Source organism: Pelodiscus sinensis, chromosome 3, assembly GCF_049634645.1.
Source record: "Pelodiscus sinensis isolate JC-2024 chromosome 3, ASM4963464v1, whole genome shotgun sequence".
In the NCBI taxonomy this organism is placed as follows: Eukaryota; Metazoa; Chordata; order Testudines; family Trionychidae; genus Pelodiscus; species Pelodiscus sinensis.
In genome coordinates this window covers 156659742-156678394 of record NC_134713.1, presented here as the reverse complement: position 1 = coordinate 156678394, position 18653 = coordinate 156659742, and the positions used below count along the sequence as shown (strand labels likewise).

Genomic DNA, 18653 nt, shown 5'->3' with positions numbered 1-18653 from the left:
CTGGTAGGTAAGGTGGCATGGGAAGCAAGACTAAGAGGAAAAAACTGAAGACAGTTAGCAATTTTTTAAAGGGACATTATTAAGGGCCCAAAGGCAAACTATTACACTGCATAGGAAAGATAAAAAGTATGGCAAGAGACCACCTTGCTTAACCAGGATATCTTACATGATCTAAAAATAAAAAAGGAGTCGTATAAAAAGGAAACTAGGTCAAATTACAAAGGATCAATATAAGCAACGCAACTATGCAGGGGCAAGATTAGAAAGGTGAAGGCACAAAAGCTCAATCTAGCTAGAGACATAAAGGTTAACAAGACATTCTACAAATATATTGGAAGCAAAAGAAAGACCATGGATATGGTAGGCCCATTTCTCAGTGAAGAGGGAGAAAATAATAGGAAAATGGAAACAGCAGAGTTGCTTAATGACTTCTTTGTTTCGGTTTTTGTCAAGAAGATTGGTGATGGGATGCCTTATGTAGTGAATGCTAGTGAAAATGGGTTAGGTTTAGAAGTTAAAAAAAAAAGAACAAGTTAAAAACTACTATGAAAATTTAGATGTCTTCAAGTCACCAGGGCCTGATGAAATGCATCTTAAAATAGTCAAGGAGCTGCTAGAGGGGAATATCTGACTCTTCCGATATCATCTTTGAAAAGTTATTGAAGTCGGGAGAGATTTTGGAAGACTGGAAAAGGACAAATATAGTGCCCATCTATAAAAAGGGAAATAAGAACAACCCAGGAAACTACAGACCAGTCAGTTTAACTTCTGTGCCAAGAAAGGTAATGGAGCAAGTAATTAAGGAATTCATCTGCAAAAAACTGGAAGATAATAAGGTGATAAGTGGATGGATTTGTAAAGAACAAATCATGTCAAACCAATCTGGTAGCTTTCTTTGATAGGATAACAAGCCTTGTGGATAAGGGAGAAGTGGTGGATGTGGTATACCTAGACTTTAGTAAAGCATTTGATATGGTCTTGCATGATCATCTTATCAATAAACTAGGGAAATACAACCTAGATGGGGCTACTATAAGGCGGGTGCTCTACTGGCTGGATAACCATTCTCAGAGGGTAATTATTAATGGGTTTATAGTCATCCTGGAAGGGCATAACAAGTGAGGTTTCGCAGGGGTCTGTTTTGGGTCTGGTTCTGTTCAATATCTTCATCAGTGATTTAGCTGATGGCATAGAGAGTACAATTATTAAGTTTGCAGATGATACCAAGCTGGGAGTGGTTGCAAGTGCTTTGGAGGATAGGGTCATGATTCAAAATGATCTGGACAAACTAGAGAAATGGACTGAGGTAAATAGGGTAAAGCTTAATAAGGACCAAATACAAAGTACCCGACTTAGGAAGGAACAATCTGTTTAACACCTACAGAATGGGAAGTGATTGTCTAAGCAGGAGTACTGCAGAATGGGATCTAGGGGTGATAGTGTACCACAAGCTAAATATAAGTCAATAGTGTGACACTGTTGCAAAAAGAAGTAAATGTGATTCTGAGATGCATTAACAGGAGTGTTGTGAGCAAGACACGAGTAGTCATTCTTCCGCTCTACTCTGCCCTGATTAGACCTCAGTTGGAGTATTGTGTCCAGTTTTGGGCACCACATTTCAAGAAAGATGTGGAAAAAATGGAGAAGGTCCAGAGAAGAGAAACATAAATGATTAAAGGCCTAGAAAACATGTGCTATGAGAGAAGACTGAAAGAATTGGGCATGTTTAGTTTAGAAAAGAGAAGATTGAGAGGGAACATGACAGCAGTTTTTAAGTATCTAAAAGGGTGTTTCAAGGAGGAGGGAGAGAAAAATTTCTCTTTTACCTCTGCGGATAGGAAAAGCAGCGATGGGCTGAAACTGCAGCAAGGAAGGTTTAGGTTGGACATTAGGAAAATTTTCTCAACCGTTAGGGTGGTGAAACACTGAAATAAATTGCCTATGGAGTTTGTAGAATCTCCATAGCTGGTGATATTTAAGAGCAGTTTGGGTAGACATCTATCAGGGATGTTCTAGACAGTGCTTGGTCCTTTCCTGAGGCAAGGGGAGTGGATTTGATGACCTCTGAAGGTCCCTTCCAATTCTAGTACTATATGATTCTATGCAATTTTTTGGGAGCTTTCTTTTTTCTTCTTACTGGGCTACTCTTCCTCTCCCTACCTTGATTGTGGAGCTATCACCCGAGACACAAGATTGGTACTCTGAGGACATGTAGAACTGAGTCCCAGTGTAAAATTGACAATAGATGGATCACCCACAGTCCTGGACTGCACCAGTTAATCCTACCATTATGGCCTTACTGGCTTTGAGGCCCATTTTCCCATAGATTCTAGAGAGAGACTCCTTTTTTTACCTTTGTGAAGAGGAGGGAGATTATGGTCACCAATGGGTGTTATTGGATGGAGCACCCGCACCAGAACTAAGAGGGACCACCTGAAGATGCAGAAGTAGTAATGAGGAAAAGATTGACCCTTTTTGCCTAACGAATCCTATTAATCCTCAAATGAAGCGATCACTGTGGCCCTGACACCTGGCTGTTGATGATTTCGTTTTTGCTAGCTGCTATTGTCAAGGAGAGAACACATTGTGATCCAAGAAAACACCAAAATATCTGACATCTTCCAGTTCCTCTGTGCCCCCAAGAATCGTTCTCCCAATTCATGATTGCATTTTTTACCCAGTAAATATTTCATGGCACATCCTGGTCTTGCTGCCATTGACCTTAATTCACGTGGAAAAGTACTGCCAGATTCAGTCCAAGGGTTTTGAAACAGGACTTTAGTATGTTAATGGATGAGGCATTACATTCTCTCAGAGATTCTAGTGACAGTCAGATTCCTTGGGCATGTATATCCCAATACTATAAGCTTTTCCAATGCCACCTCAGAGACAGAGTATGCCATCTTTCTGTCATCTGCCTCAGTATTAATGCAGAAAGTGACCCTGTTTATGTAGGAGCCTGTCCACTTCCTCTTCTATCATGCACTAACTTCTATATGAGGATAAACTTAAACAACAAATGGTCTGGTAGCACTTTATAGACTAACAAAGCATGTAGATGGTATCATGAGCTTTCGTGTGCACAGCCCACTTCTTCAGATGACCAGACATTTGAAGTGGGCTGTGCCCACAAAAGCTCATGATACCATCTACATGTTTTATCACTCTATAAAGTGCTACCAGACCATTTTTTTTAAAGTTTATCTTGTACAGACTAACTTGGCTACTCCCTGAAGCTTCTATATGAGGGGCAGCAGGTTTGATATGAGAATCAGGAGCTACAATGAAACCGCCTTGGAGCTCCAGAAATCATCTTGCTCCTTTCTATCAGTCATGGATGCATGCTGCAGCTCATAAATGAGTAATGTGCATCATTGCCCATGGCCACACAATTCTGTTTGCTTCCTTGCACCATCCTGGCCTTCTTTTCCCATGCCTGTTCAGAGACTCTCCTCATGAAGCTATTGCAAATGGAAAAATGAGAAGTCCTGTGACACCTTATAGACTAACAGATTTATTGGAGCATAAGCTTTCGTGGTCAAAGACCCGCTTCGTCAGATGCATGTAGTGGAAATTCCAGAGGCAAGTATAAATATACAGGCATAAGAAAAGAGTTCCAGTCAAGAGTAAGGTTAGAGATAATGAGATCAATTAAATCAGGGAGGATGAGGCCCCCTTCTAGCAGCTGATGTGGAGGTGTGAACACCAAGGGAAGAGAAACTGCTTTTGTAGTTGGCTAGCCATTCACAGTCTGTTTAATCCTAAAATGATAGTGTCAAATTTGATGCTGAATTATAGCACTGCAGTTTCTCTTTGAAGTCTATTTTTCAAGTTTTGTTGTTGTTGTTGCAGGATGGCTACTTTTAAATCTGCTACTGTGTGTCCAGGGAGATTGAAGTGTTCTCCTACAGGTTTTTGTATATTACCATTCCTGATATCCGATTTGTCCATTTATTCTTTTACGTAGGGACTGTCCAGTTTGGCCTATGTAATGTATAGGGCAGAGGGGCATTGCTGGCACATGATGGCATATATTACACTGGTAGATGTGCAGGTCAATGAGTCCGTGATGGTGTGGCTGATCTGGTTAGGTCCTGCGATGGTGTTGCTGGTGTAGATATATGGGCAAAGTTCGCACCGAGGTTTGTTGCAGGGATTGCTTCCTGAGAGAGAGTTACTGTGGTGTGGTGTATAGTTGCTGGTGAGAATTGGCTTCAGGTTGGCAGGTTGTCTGTGGGCGAGGACTGGCCTACCTCCAAAGGGGGGGTGTGAGTGAGGGATTATTGTCCAGGATGGCTTGTAGATCATTGATGATGTGTTGGAGAGGTTGGAGCTGGTAGAAGGGGGCCTCCTCCTCCCTGACTGAATTGACCTCAATATCTCTAACCTTAGTCTTGACTGGAACTCTTTTCTTATGCCTGTATATTTATACCTGCCTCTAGAATTTCCACTACATGCATCTGACGAAGCGGGTCTTTGACCACGAAAGCTTATGCTCCAATAAATCTGTTAGTCTATAAGGTGCCACGGGACTTCTTGTTGTTTTTGCAGATTCAGACTAACCTGGCTACCGCTCTGATACTTGCAAATGGAAGTAGCCTCATTACTTCATTAACTGTAGAAGAGGTTTCAAGGCATAGAGAGGATGGGGTGTGGACTTGTGATTCTTAGTTATTCTGAAGAAGAAAAGGATTCTTTGTTCTCTCCTTGACCTTAGAAACAAAAAACATGCGCCATCTCAGATCAGGATGGCAATACTTTCCCTTTAAGCTCAGGATTGGTTTGTGTCTCAGATTTATAGGACACATTATTCCATAGTGCAACTGACACGACGTACACAATATTTATAGTGGGGCCAAGCCATTATCAGTGCAAAGATATTGCCCTTTGTACTCTCCATAGTACTGAAAGTTTTTATAAAATCCCTAACCATAGGGTCATCCCACCAAAGGAAGCAGAGCATAAGGCTACCCATATCTCAATGATTTGATAATGGGAGGTAGATCACATCAGAATGCACTGATGGACTTCATCTGTACCCTTCACATGTTAATCTGGCTGAGTCTGAGTCTCTCATCCCATCAGACAATAGAGTTCATAAGAGCCAGGAAAAATTCCCCCATAGGATTTCTTTCTGGTTGTTACTGAACAGTGACTTTACACCTGGTGGTGACAGCATGGACTTGTCTTATGTTGTTAAGCCGTATATTTGATGGTGCTTGCCAGACTTTGCTTGAGACACCTGGAGCCTTTGAGCTCTGGCTTGGTTGATCTACTCCCCTGCAGAGTATCAGTGAAAGTGTAATAGTTTCATCCTTCTTCATGCAAAATTTTTCTCTTGTGGTTTTGGAATTCCATTTGAATCAGTCAACTTTCTTGTAAATTCTCAACATCACATTCTATGATGACTGAGAAGAAACTCCACACCTTGGCCATATTCAGGGTTCTTTGATACTGGATTGGATCTTTCGGACCATCCCCATGTCTGTTTATGTTCTAGTCACTCCAAAGGTCAGGCCACTTAGTCCCAATGTCTTTCTAAATGGGACAATAATACATTGTATTGCTCCCAACTACCTGATATACCACCCCCTGTTAAAGCTGACTACACCAGAACTCAAGTAGCCTTCTGAGAATGCTTGAGTTCAGCTTCCCAGAATACCACTCCCCAAATGGGATCAGAACCCCAACTGAATTATTTTAGAAAGCCCCCTTCCAAAGGGAAAGGGAGAATGTTCACACCAGTTTCTCCCCCGGTAACAATTACTTACACTGGGATTGCTAGTAAATAAAAGTGATTTTATTAAGTACAAGTAGTAGGATTTAAGTGATAATTGAGAACAGGTAGAGCAAAGTAGATTACAAATGTAGAATTTAGCTAAGCATTTTCTGTTGTTCTAACACTAAAACCTCCGTTAAAAACTCATTACAAACTCACCCTACAACTGTTTTTTGCAGCTGAGCCTTCAAACCATGAATTCCCTCTCCTTGGGGTCTTTGGTTCATTCACCTTGGTATGCCATGCCAGCCAGCCAAAGACAAAGACCTCCTAGTTTCCTATTGTTTTAAAGATTCTGGTTATAGTAGAGACACTCTCTTTCAAAAGTATCTTTCGAAAAAGCCTCTTTTGAAAGAGGCTTGATGTCTATACGTAGCCTAAGATTGATAGGTTACATGAAGCAGTTTGTCCAAAGCATCTGAGTTAAGTATATTTGTGTCCATAAATCCCTTCTATAAAGCATGGGGGCGGGGGGTATCCATCACAGGTTGGTCTTGTTTCTTTATATAAATGTTTGTGTAGAGGAAATATTGACTGTGGAAAGGGTTTATGTATCAGGAGGGGAAAAATGGAAAGGCATTATTTAGTTCCTATGTTTTGTGTGTGACATTTTTCTTCCTCTTTTTTCCCCTTCCAGTTTGCACTGGCAAAAACAGCATGCAGTTCCACTTAGAAATTAGGTTTAAAGTCAGCTTTTGGCTGGCAGGCAACCTTTGGCTTCAAGTCACTTCGCTCTTTAAAATGAGCTATCTTTTGCATTGTATCAAGGTTGTCATGGAATAGTTCTTGAAGGAAATACAGGGCTGAATGAGAAGGAAAAGCCTTAGATGCACTGTAAAAAAAATTTTGTGTCAAGCCCCAAAAAACGACATTTATTTGAATGGGACTGGGTTTATGGACAACAGTTGGATATGATTTTCTTGTATGTGCCACAGTTGAACCTGTTGTCACCTGATGGCAATATTTTCTATTAGTGTAAACAAATCCCATTAGTGCTGTTCAGAAAAAACAGTGCTTTTAACATTGTTATGAGTTGGAAAGTTGGGGTGATGAAATGAAGATATTGCAAGTAACCCAAATGAATGTATTATAAGCTATTGTATGGAAATAAACTCAAATTTTTCAGGATGCCTTGGAGAGCAACATGAAACATGAATGTTCAATGAAAAATGACCTTATGTTAGAAAACTGTAAATACATTCAGAAGTTGCACTAGTTCATTTACTGAGGTGTTACTTAGGGTGTCTTTTTAATATTACGCTATTCATAAGGTACTAAATCAGGAAGGTCAGGAATACTCTCCTCTATAAATGTTCTACTGGATTTTCTGCTGTAGAGGTGGTAGAGATGGCTTCAGGTACCTTTTTTTTTTTTAAATAACCTCAGGCTAGAGCAAAATGTTTTTCGGGGATCTGAAAAGGTGTTTATTACCACAGTGTTTTTAAATTGACTTCTATGGAACCAAGCCTGCTGCTTTATTTAGTGTGTAAATATTCCATCTTGCATGTGTCAGGTGCATTTTTTAAACAAAAGTGTTAAGTTTATACCAGTTGTTCAACTAATATCCTGTTGTGCTGCCTCAATGTAACCAGACAGTCTTGATATTTCAGTCATTTTTGGTTTAATTTTTACCTTTTTAAAATATCAAAATATAAAAGTTAATATAGCTCACTGGAACTTTCCTTCTCTTACTCTTTCCAGATTCTAGACATTAAATGACACTTTTTAAAAGCAAGAGAAAGAAATAAAAACATTTGGTTACTGTATTCTTTCAACATGGGGTTTCTGTACTATCTTCTCTTGTCCTACAGGCTTTATTCCAGTGGTTTTTAGTTACTGATACTATCTAAACAATTGCCCTCTTCTTTTAATGCCATGGTAGATCTCTTCAAAGGCATCTGATTTTCTATATCTTACAAAATCCTTTTTTCAAGAAACACTTTTATTTATCACAATATATTGCATTCCAAATTTGAATATATGTTTCACTGGTTATTTTCAAATAGAGATTGAAAGAGATTGTAAGAGCTTAATGTTTTTTCCCTTTTTTATGTGTCAAAATGATCAGGATGTAAAACAGATGTTCAGCATTTGAAATGCCTTTTGAGTTTTTTCAGATAGACGAATTCTTTAAGCAAATATGGCATGTTCAGTTTTTTCTTAATTGAAATCCATAAAATAGCCTAATATAAAAATGAAATAAAAATTAATTTCTCAATTTCCCTATGTTTCCCATACATACATTTTATTCATGCACGAGAGCAGATACTTGATGTCTACAATGATTGCCTTCTTAGTGGAGGACCTCCTCCCTCCACAATTTCTTACGTTAGCCACCCAGAGCTTTCCTCAACCTGATATTTCTTTATTCTAAAAAGTGTTATGACCATTTTTCAGCAAAACTGTAGTTGCTGAAAGTGCTGTAAGCCCAATGGTAGAGCCAGGTGCTTGTGTTTGCATCAAATCAACTAACCCTGCTCAGTCACAGTCTGAGTCATTGAAAGTCTCCTCTTCCCCCACCTTTGGCTTGTTCCCTTCTTGTTTATACTTTTTAGGTCCCTTTGTTTAGGTGTGAACATCCTTGATTACTACTTTAGACCGGAAGTCATCGCCTATCAGTATATGGACAACCATATTTTCTCAATCACAACACAATTGAGTAAGCCTTCACTCTGCCTTCTTTTTTTTATTAAAAGTCTCAGGGGTAGCCATGTTAATCTGTAATTTAAAAACAACGTGTAGTCCTGTGGCACCTTAGAGACTAACAAAAAATACATAAACTTAAACAACAAATAGTCTGGTAGCACTTTATAGACTAACAAAACTTGTAGATGGGGTCATGAGCTTTCATGGACAAAACCCAATTCTTCAGATGACCTTGAGTGAAGGAAGGAAGGGGGGCACTGTTACAGGAAAAAAAGGGAGAGGAAAAAAATACCTGTCAATTGTAGTACTAGTGCTAATAAGGCTAATTTAGTGTTCTGGTAGTGTCCCATGCTTAACTTTTGATGTCAGTTGGGTTTTGAATGTAAGGAAAGCAGGTTTTATAGTGGGCCATCCAGTTCAAGTCTTTGTTCAAGACCTGGCAAACTGAAAAATTTGCATAGGAAGGTCAATGCAGCTAGAAACTTGGAGCACTTTATACCAACATTCCATATGATGGACTATTTGCTGTTAGGAACACTATCCCCAATGATGTTACAGCACACATGGTGGCTGAGTGATGACTTTGTCCTCGCCCACAATTGTTTTGAATTTGGGGACAATTTATACCTTCAAGTCAGCAGCACTGCTATGGGCTCCCACATGGCCCTACAATCAGGCTCAGTGTTAGGGCAAGGGAAGCAAGGCAGTTAGTTGCCTTAGGCCCTGCGCCTTCAGGGCCCCATGCTGCACCAAGCCCAAGTACAAAGGGGTGTAGCTGGAGCTGGCACTGCACAAGCTGGTCACTGTGGGCCAACCACTGCTGCTCATCTCACTGACCTTTGTGCAGTAGATATTCATAGGTACCTGCCTGGCCAGTCTTGCAGGCCGCTACCATGCCACTGCCTCAGCCAGGGTCCCCCTGCCTTGCCCTGCAGGTATCTGGGCTCTAGCCTGGCTGCTTTGGCAAGGCTGTGGCAGCTGGTTTGGCCTGCATGTGTATTGACAGTTCTAGGCTCTGTTTGGTCCTACTGAGCCAGGATGCAACCCCAAGCCTCTTGCCTTTCTCCCAGTCTGCCACAGATTGTGTTTTATCTGTTTGGAGGGGAGAGTCTCACAGGTCAGCAGACAATCTGTCCTAGCCAATGTGTTGTGAAATATACCCAGAGAGTGACTTGTGCTGCCTGAGCTGAACTCTGTATCCCTTCAACAGGGTTTGACCTAAACTAGAGCCTTCACCAGCTAGGCCCCATTGTCAGCATCCCGCCTTAGACCTTGCAAACTCACAATACGCCAATACAGTATACCTGCTCACAATATGCCGACATTTTTATGGCTAACCTTGAACAATGTTTCCTCCACTCTTGTCCCCTAGCACCTTTCTTATACTTAATCTACACTGATGACATCATCATATGGACCCACTGGAAGGAGATCTTTGAAGAATTCCACAGGGATGTCAACAACTTCCACCCCACTATCAACCTTAGCCTGGACCTGTCCACAGGAGATCCACTTCCTTGACACTACAGTATAATTAAATGATGACCACATTTCCAGCACCCTATCCTGGAAACCTACTGACAGTTATACTTACTTACGTGCCTCTAGCTTCCATCCAGGACACATCACATAATCAAACACCTACAAGATCTTTAGCAGGCATTCTTAAAACTTAAATACCCACCTGGGGAATTGAAGAAACAGCTTGCCAGAACCAGATGAGTCCCCACGCATCAGCTTCTTCAAGATAGGCTCAACAAAGAAAATAACAGAGTACCACCCGTCATCACCTACAACCCCCCAGCATGTCCTTGACAATCTATACTATAGCTATGGTGACCATATGTCCCTTTTTTTCTGGGACAGTCCCGGATTTAAGGGTTCTGTCCTGGTGTCCCAATAAACACGGCAAATGTCCCAGAAAACCTTTTGGGATCCAGCTACAAATGGTACTGCCCTTGCAGACACCCAGTGCTAGCACAGCACAGCAGCAACGCCCTGCCTCCACCCAGCCCGTAAGTGGCTCCCTTGCTGCTTTGCGCAGGCACCCAGGGCTGCTGCCGGTGGCATGCAGTGTCCGGAGCACCAAGCTCCCCTGCAGCCTGTGCTGCTGCCTGGCACACTCCACTCCCCCCACTGTGGGACTGCCTCCAACCCGGCCTCCTCCATCCACCGTCCGCCGCTGCCAGAGAGGGAGAGGCGCTGGTCTGAGCCAATGAGCCACTCTTGGGAGCTGCAGCCAGAGTCCCGGCAGAGCCCGGCTGGAGTGCTGCAGAGCAGGGAGCGCTCGGGCTCTGCCGGTATGCTCTCTGCATGGCCCTTTCTCCCCCCACCCCTTCCCACTTTGCTGGGGGAGCGGCAGTGCACAGATCTGCTTACACAGCCTTGCCCTGCAAGCCGGATCTGGGGGAAGGTGGGGGCTCCCCCCCATGCTCCTGCTAATGTGAGCCAAAGCTGGTGTGAGGACTGTAGCAAAATTAGCACCATGAGGGGCCCAACTCCAGACCCAGCAAGCGGTCCTGCCCTGGAAGCAGCTGGGGCTGGGGCAGCGGGGACTTCTGAAGCCTGACCACAGACTCCATCCCTGCAAACTGGAAGGCAGAAGGTGTGGGAGAGGCAGGGGGAAAACTAGAGGGAAGGGGGGGGGGGTTGGAGAGGAAGGGGCTTGTGCTGAGGGGAGGGGGGAAGTGCAGGAGAAAAAAGGGGAAGACACTAAGAGACAGGGTGGAGGAGAGACAAATGCCGGAGGGGCAAGTGGAGACAATGAGGAAAAGGGCAGTAGGGAGGGGAGGGGTATGGGAGGATGGAGGGCACAGGGTGATGCTGGGAAAGGAGAGGGGATGGGCATTGGGGGCAAGAAGGGGTAGGGGGAGGTGCTGGGAGAAGGGTTGAAAGGAGGGGTGGGCATAAAAGGCGGGGATGGACCAAGTCATGTGTGGGGGCACAGAGGGGCATGAGAGAACCTGGGATAGAGGGTGGTGAGGGAATAGGCATCAGGGAAAAAGTGGGCAAGGGGAGCAGGGGCAGTGAGGGAAGGGGGAGGCACCAGGAGGGTGTGGGGGTAAGGGAAGGTGCAGGTGCCAGGGGATTGGGGTGGGGGGGTGAAGCAGAAGGGCAGACACCTGCAGGGGAGGGACCAGAAACAGGAGAGAGAGGCATGGCAGGTGGTAGAGGGAGATGTTAGGAGAGGGGATGAGGAGGGGTAGCTCACGTGATCAGAGTGGAGCTACTGGAGGAGTGGGCATGGGGGGGAGAGAAGGGCTGGTGCGGGGGGGCAGGTCCCATGAGGGCAGTGGGCAGTTAGAAGGGCAAGAGTCAGGCCAGGAGAGTGAGGGGTGCAGGAGCAGGAGGCACTGGGGAGCTGGTGGAGTAAGGGGAGAAGACAGGGCAGCAGAGGGAAAAGGTAGAGGTTTAGAAGATATTTATTAATAACTTGAGTGCTACAGTGGCACATCCAAACAAGCCACATGAACTCAGTACTGGTTCACAACACAAAATTCATCCCGCTCATGGGAGGAAATTCTTAGAGGGGACACTTCCCCCAGCCTTTCTCTCCCCCCTCCCCTCGAGTTAATGTGATACAAATTGGGTCAATGCAATTGCAGGATAGTTGTATGAGGGCTTTGGGTGGGGGCCAAACTCATCCCTTTTGGTAGGAAGATGGTGGGAAAAGTTCTTAGAGGGGGTCACATGACATCTTTTACTTCTGGTCATGTATCCATCTTGACCCTGAGAGTGTTACCTCTAGAGGCATGGCTAACAGAGGTCAGGGTGTGTGGCTAATATGTCCCTAATTTTGGTTCAGAAAATATGGTCACCATAACTATAGCCTATCGTGGATGATCCCTCACTCTCACAGGCCTTGCGAGACAGGCCATTCCTTGCCTACAGACAACCCCCTAACCTGAAACACATTCTTTCCAGCAGCCACACATCACACCTCAAACATACTCACTCAGGAACCCATCCACCCCACAATAAACCCTGTTGTCAACTCTGTCTCATATCTACACAAACAACACCATCACAGGACCCAATCACATAAACCACAACATCAGAGGCTCATAAATCTGCACATCCTTTAACGTGAGTTATGCCATCAAGTGCCAGCAATGGCCCTCTGCCATGTATATTGGCCAAACTGAACAGTCTCTTGACAGAGGATTAAAGGACATAAATCAGATATAAGAAATGGTAACACAGAGAAACATGTAGGGGAACATTTTAACCTGCCTGAGCACTCATCAGTGGATTTAAAAGTAGCCATTCTACAAAGGAATTTCACAAGCCAACTACAAAGAGAGAGAGAGTGCAGAATTGACTTTCATATGCAAATTTGACACTGTATCCTGGGGCTTGAACAAAGACTTGAACTGGACGACCCATTATAAAACCTGCTTTCCTTACATTCAATATTCAACTGACATCAAAGCTAAGTATGGGACATTTCCAACCTATTCAGTTAGCCTTATTAGCACTGCACTACAATTGACAGGTACTTTTCGCCCTTCCTCTCCCCTTTTCTGTTATAAATTCTGAGGGTCTCCCTATTTTTTTTTCTTCAAGGTCATTTGAAGAAGTGGGTTTTGTCCATGAAAGCTTGTGATATATATTGTATTAGTCTCTAAGGTGCCATAGGGCTACTCATCGTTGTCTTTTTTTTATGTATTTTTCCATTGCTAATGTATGTGTAATTTTCATCGGGTTCTGGATCCTCAATATGTTCTTCATGTGGACCAGATTAAAAGATGTTTGCTCACATTAAAGTGTAATATACAATAAAATAGCATCGGAGTGTCTGCTGCTGCCTTCCACAACATGCACAAGTATTTCCTCCCTATTGAATATGGTCATTAACATTTACATAGCTTTTCTTGTCTCTGACTAGGTTAGCCTTTTTCCCTCAATGCCCTAGGCAATCTGTTTTCCTAGCTTAATTGGTACTTTAAAGAACAGCATACCCACAGAGTCTAATACCTCTTTGCTATTTTTACATTTCATACAAAATGTTATTTCTTGTGGATGATACCTAGCCTGTCACATTGCAAAAACTCAGTTGGCTATCTAACAGCTAAACAATGCATTGTGTCCTTTAAGACATGTCTAAGGAATTATATTGTGCACTTTTTGTAGTTTTAGCCACAAAAAGTATCTGCTTATGATTCAAATATGTTTTTTTAATCATGTATTTGGAGTAACACTGTGTCTAGACAAGCTAAAATCAAAACAATTCTTTAGTTAGCTCAAAACAGGAAATATCTCAGGATGCTTGGGAAAACACGGAACATTGTTTTTAAAAATAGGTCAGTCATCTCATTTATGATGGAACGCAATGTGGAGTACAGCAAGCAGTCCCTAAGATCATTACATATTAAAGGTCATTACATATTTAAATATGTAATTTTACATTGTTACTGAAGTAGGTGATACAGTGAACATCCACATATTACATATTTGTTAATTTTTTATAACCTACTTAATATAACCTAAGAACATGTATAGTGTAAATAGTGAATACTCTAAGACAGGTCTTTCAAGACATTTCTCTTGGTTTGAAGAAGGTTGTGAATCAAAATCAGCTTCTACATAGATTTTTTTTGTTCTTGATAGAGAACCTAGAAAAATTAAGACCACGGAGTTAAACTAGCTTTATAGTGCACCATATTTAAGCGGACAAAGTAACTTGACAACTAGTCAGTTAAGAATGAAACTGGATAGTTTAAGATATGAATCGTATTGCTAACTTTTATGGTTTTACAATGACACTTTCCTACTGTGAAAATTCTAATTACCTCTATTGCTATGTGAGACTCACACATAAAAAAGAGGACATGCATTGACTATACAGAGTAGTAGTCCATGAAAATTACTATACAGTATATGAAGTTTTGCCAAATGTACAAAGCAAACTGACTTTTTTCACTAATCATTTTATTCAGTAATCTTAGGTATTACTTCTAACATTAAGTTTTAAGAAAAAAATGTATCTTTAAGTTGTCTGTCTCTTGAAAGTGATATTTCTAAGCACTTACCACAAATTCAAAGTTTAAGACAAATGTGTTAGACATAAGTAGCCAATATTTACATTCAAAGGCCAAGGAATTTACGAGATGACAAGCTAAAATGTTGTAAATAAATTTCAGGGCAACTTGCGGAACATATTTTTATCTTCATGATGTCAGTATGGTGATACGCTTCTGATTTTTCTCTCTCCTGTTTTTGTTTCCAGTGTTCTATTTAGGTGAGTTTTTTAATTCTGCCTTTCCTCAACAGTGTTTGTTTATTGTCTCAGAAAATCTCAAGTTAGGAAGCTATTCAAAGCTTATTGAATACATGTGGTTAATGTCAAGTCTCATCATATATAAAATTTTATTTTTGCATTCCCGTTGAACTATTTCATCCATTTCAAATAAATCTGTTCTGAGAATACATAACAATTTGTGGCAGTTTTCATTTGCTGTATTGTGTTATGGAGTTTTTGTTTTGCTAGAAAGAAAAAAAATAGGTAACTCCATGTGTTCACTGTCCTACTTTACTGTGCCTTTTTATAATTTGAAAGTTGAAGCTACATTCACTTCTAATCATTGTTCACTCACAGGTCCAACATTGCCTCGGCAGAATTCACAACTCCCTCCCCAAGTACAAAATGGCCCATCACAAGAAGAGTTGGAAATCCAGAGAAGGTAAGATTTTTAGTGAACAAGAGTACGTTAATGGCAAATTTTTCTACTTTTGATATTTGGCTATGGAGAGAGAGATGAGCAGATCTTAATTTTACTTTACTAGGGGGCTATGCCTCCTACTCGTGGCACTCACCTACCCCTCCCTCCCCCTCTCAGGTGGCTTTCGCAGTCAAAGAGCGTGACAGCTATGCTCGCCAACCTTTCTTTCTCTGTGGGTAGGTGTCTGACTAGGGTCGAGGAGGCAGGAGAGGACAGCAGGTGCGGGGTCTCAGTGGAAGGGATGAGTGAGGGGGCTTGGTGTGGAGGACTTGTGTAATAGGCTTGGGGGTGCAAGGTCTTGACAGGGTGGTGAATGAGTGGGCTGGAGGTGCGGGGTCTCGGTGAAGGAGGTTTGTGCGGGTGTGGGGTTTTGGTGGAGTAGGTGTGTGAAGGGGTTGGGGGCATGGGGTCTCAGCAGGGTGCAGGGGGGGTAGGTGAGTGCCACGAGGTGCTGGAGGTGTAGGGTCTTGCCAGGGCGGTGAGTGAGGTGGCTGAGGATGTGGGGTCTTGGCAGAAGGGTGTTGGTGAGGGGGCTGAGGGTGTAGGGTCTTAGCAGAGGAGGGTGTGTAAGGGTGCTGGAGGTGCGGGGTCTCAGCAGGGCAGCGTGTGAGGGGGGCTTGGGGTGCAGTGTCTCAGCAGGGTGGTGAGTGAGCGGGCTGAGAGCCTGCACTGGCATTCCAGCCTTGCTCCCCTCCAAGCTGAGACCTCACTGCCCTGCCCCCTCACTCACCGCCCTGCCAAGCAGCAGAAAAGCGTCTTTGAAGAGTGTTCCTGGGCTGATGTTCCCCCAGTCAGGGGAGGGGGAAGGGAAGCAGCAGCTCATGGGGATCCTCAGGGATTTCTTCCCTCCACTCTACCCTGCAGGAAGTCACCACTGGCGCTTCAGTCTGGGGGGAAGGAGGAGAGGCTGGAGTGACAGCCCGGGCTCCCTGCTATGGGGGGAGGCTGAGCTGCAACTGGCAAGTGAGGAGGCTGGGTGGAGTGGCAGGAGTGAGGAAGCTACCAGCAGGGCGAGCGGGGAACTTTCCCTGTCTTGCAGCTGCAGACCATGCTGCCCACGAGGCTCCCTCTGCTTTGGCTTCACCTGCGAGGGAGGCGAGTAGTTTACAAAAAGCCCTTTGTGGTGTAGCTGCTGGTCCGCACCCAGGGCTTTTCTGGATTCCTACTGCCCGCTTTTATCACACATGTCACTAATGAGCGATATAGCTAGGTTGACCTAAACTTTTAGGCTTAGACCAGATTTACAAATGTCCAGTACTTTCAGCCTTTCTAAAATCTCCCTCCCAATCTACAGGGCCACATTTTGGATGGACTGTTTAACAAAGGTTTTCTATCACTTGTGGTCGTTAAGGAGACCATGATAAATTTACAGAAGAACAAAGGTGCCAGTCTCAGTGGCCTGACTAATTAGGATAATCAAATCGCCTATTTAAATTCACCCTAGAATTTACATTTTACATTACATTATAGTATGATTCAAATGATCTTCAACTGCTACGTAATGATGCTGTGAGCTACTGCAACTCCGTATCCCAGAGATAGTTGAATTCCACTGAAAATTAGTTATGTGTATTTGAGGGAGAGACATGGCATATTCAAGAATTTTCAGGCAAAAGCTGTATAAATGTCTCAGATGGACTTCCCATTCACAAATAACAAGAGAAGGTTGCTTTCTCAAACTCCAATAAAAAAAATTGTATAACCAGATTTATTAATCATAGATATACTTGGAAATACCTGCTGTTCACTTCAGTTAGGTGTATTAAGGTGCCTTTTGTAATACAGTGGACTATAGCAACCAACATTTAATCTATTGAATTCTATAGCAGAACTAGTGAAGATGTTATCTGTAGTCAAACTGCTCTTCATCCTTTCTTTGTATTGATTTGAAAGAGCAAAATTAGCATTTGCAAGAGAACTCATTGGATTCTCACAATCTTGCATCAAATGTATCTGTTTTGACTGTAATTAGTATGTTTTTTTGGTTTTTTTGTTTTTTTGGTGGGGAAAAAAATCTTAGCGTTAACTTTTAGTGAGAATTTGCATTTAAAAAAAATTCGTAGTCATCTTAATCGGATAATCTGATTATCTCCAGTTTTTCTTGATCTTGTGGAGCCTGTGTATTTCAATTACATTTTAGCGCAAAATAACCGAGGATGCTAAACAGCTCACGAGATTGAGCCACCAGTGATTGAGACCACCTGTTCCATTACTAAAACTGTTCAAGGTGAAAACATATCAATAATATAAAGCATTTGGATGAGCTACAGAATAAAAATTATTCAAGTGCTTTAATTACATATGTGTAGCGTAAATTTTCTCTGCTGTTCAAGAGATTATAATCCTATTCTCTTATAAACGCTCAAATGCTTTTAAATTATTTTGATCTGTGTACTTGATACTGCTGACCTAATTTCCTACATTATTTATTGTACATTGAAGGATGGAATAATCTATAAAGTCACTGGCACCAGACATGCAATTCAAAACATTTTACTTATTGTTTTTCTAAACCTTAGTTACACATCATGTGGTCAAATCAATATTTAAAAACTTTTGTCTGGCCATTTGATACCTTACCCTTCTAATTTGCTAGTGCTATCTTATTTTTATTTATTGATGATTTTCTAAAACATTAGCACACAAAAATGAAATCGAGCCCCTTAACATGAGGCAGGATGACTAAGCAAAACAGAAGGCAAAGTGTGCAATTATTCTTACCCGGTGTTCACTTGCATGGGATCATTAAAAGGAAATTTAGTGCTCCTGTTTTTCCAGCATATTTATAGCTGATTGTTTTGAGAAAAACAGTTACAAATGATCAAATTTGAATTTTGTCATGGGAGGAATAGTAATCGGTATAGGGAGGAATGAACAGAATACAGATGTGTAAAAGCTTGACTACATGTGGTATTGGTTGTTCGCTATTGAATGAACTTTCTTAAATGGATGTCTTTATTTTTCTTAAGTCATTTAATACATATTAAACTTCCTTTTTAATATAGAACATTAGTTCATATCATCCTTTTCATGTTTGTCATGTCATGTTTATAGTACTGTACCTTCTAGTCTAGCTGCAATAAATAATATATTGTGAGGCCTCTGAGTCAGACTCTGAGAGCAGTATCTTATGTCAGCAGGGAACTCTTTTGAGTTAAGGTCTATAAATAGCTGGGAAATCATCACCACTGCATACAAGTATTTATAAAGAGGACAAGAACCCCATAAGAAGAGAATAATTGCCTAGCTTTTAGAGTAAATGAAAGTGTATAGGCCTCCATTTGTCCTCCAAAGAAGTAATGGACCAAGGATCGACCGGCTCCTGTCGTAAGTACTTGAGTGTGTTTCATTTTCAGAAGAAACAGTATGCATGTTGGATGAGTTCTTAGGTTTTAAATGTCTTAAAGTTCTGCTATTGCTTTTGTTTACTATTTTTATCAAGTTAAGTTACTGACAGAAGTAAAGGCTGAACACATGTCTATTTACACTCCTGTACAGAGTAGTAT

General features: G+C 42.1%; 1 protein-coding gene across 13 annotated transcripts in view; it reads left to right on the top strand.

Moving 5' to 3' along the window:
* Positions 1-18653, top strand: part of ENAH (ENAH actin regulator) — a 192736-nt gene that overhangs the window by 120268 nt on the left and 53815 nt on the right. For 11 of the 13 annotated variants that reach the window (XM_006118028.4, XM_075925286.1, XM_006118031.4 and 8 more), the window contains one exon: positions 15024-15108. In XM_006118028.4, the coding sequence (XP_006118090.2) occupies positions 15024-15108 (85 nt within the window). Of the gene's footprint in view, positions 1-8348; positions 8439-14654; positions 14667-15023; positions 15109-18093; positions 18475-18653 lie in introns of those variants that run through there. The other 2 variants (XM_014570961.3, XM_075925288.1) reach the window with 2 other exon arrangements.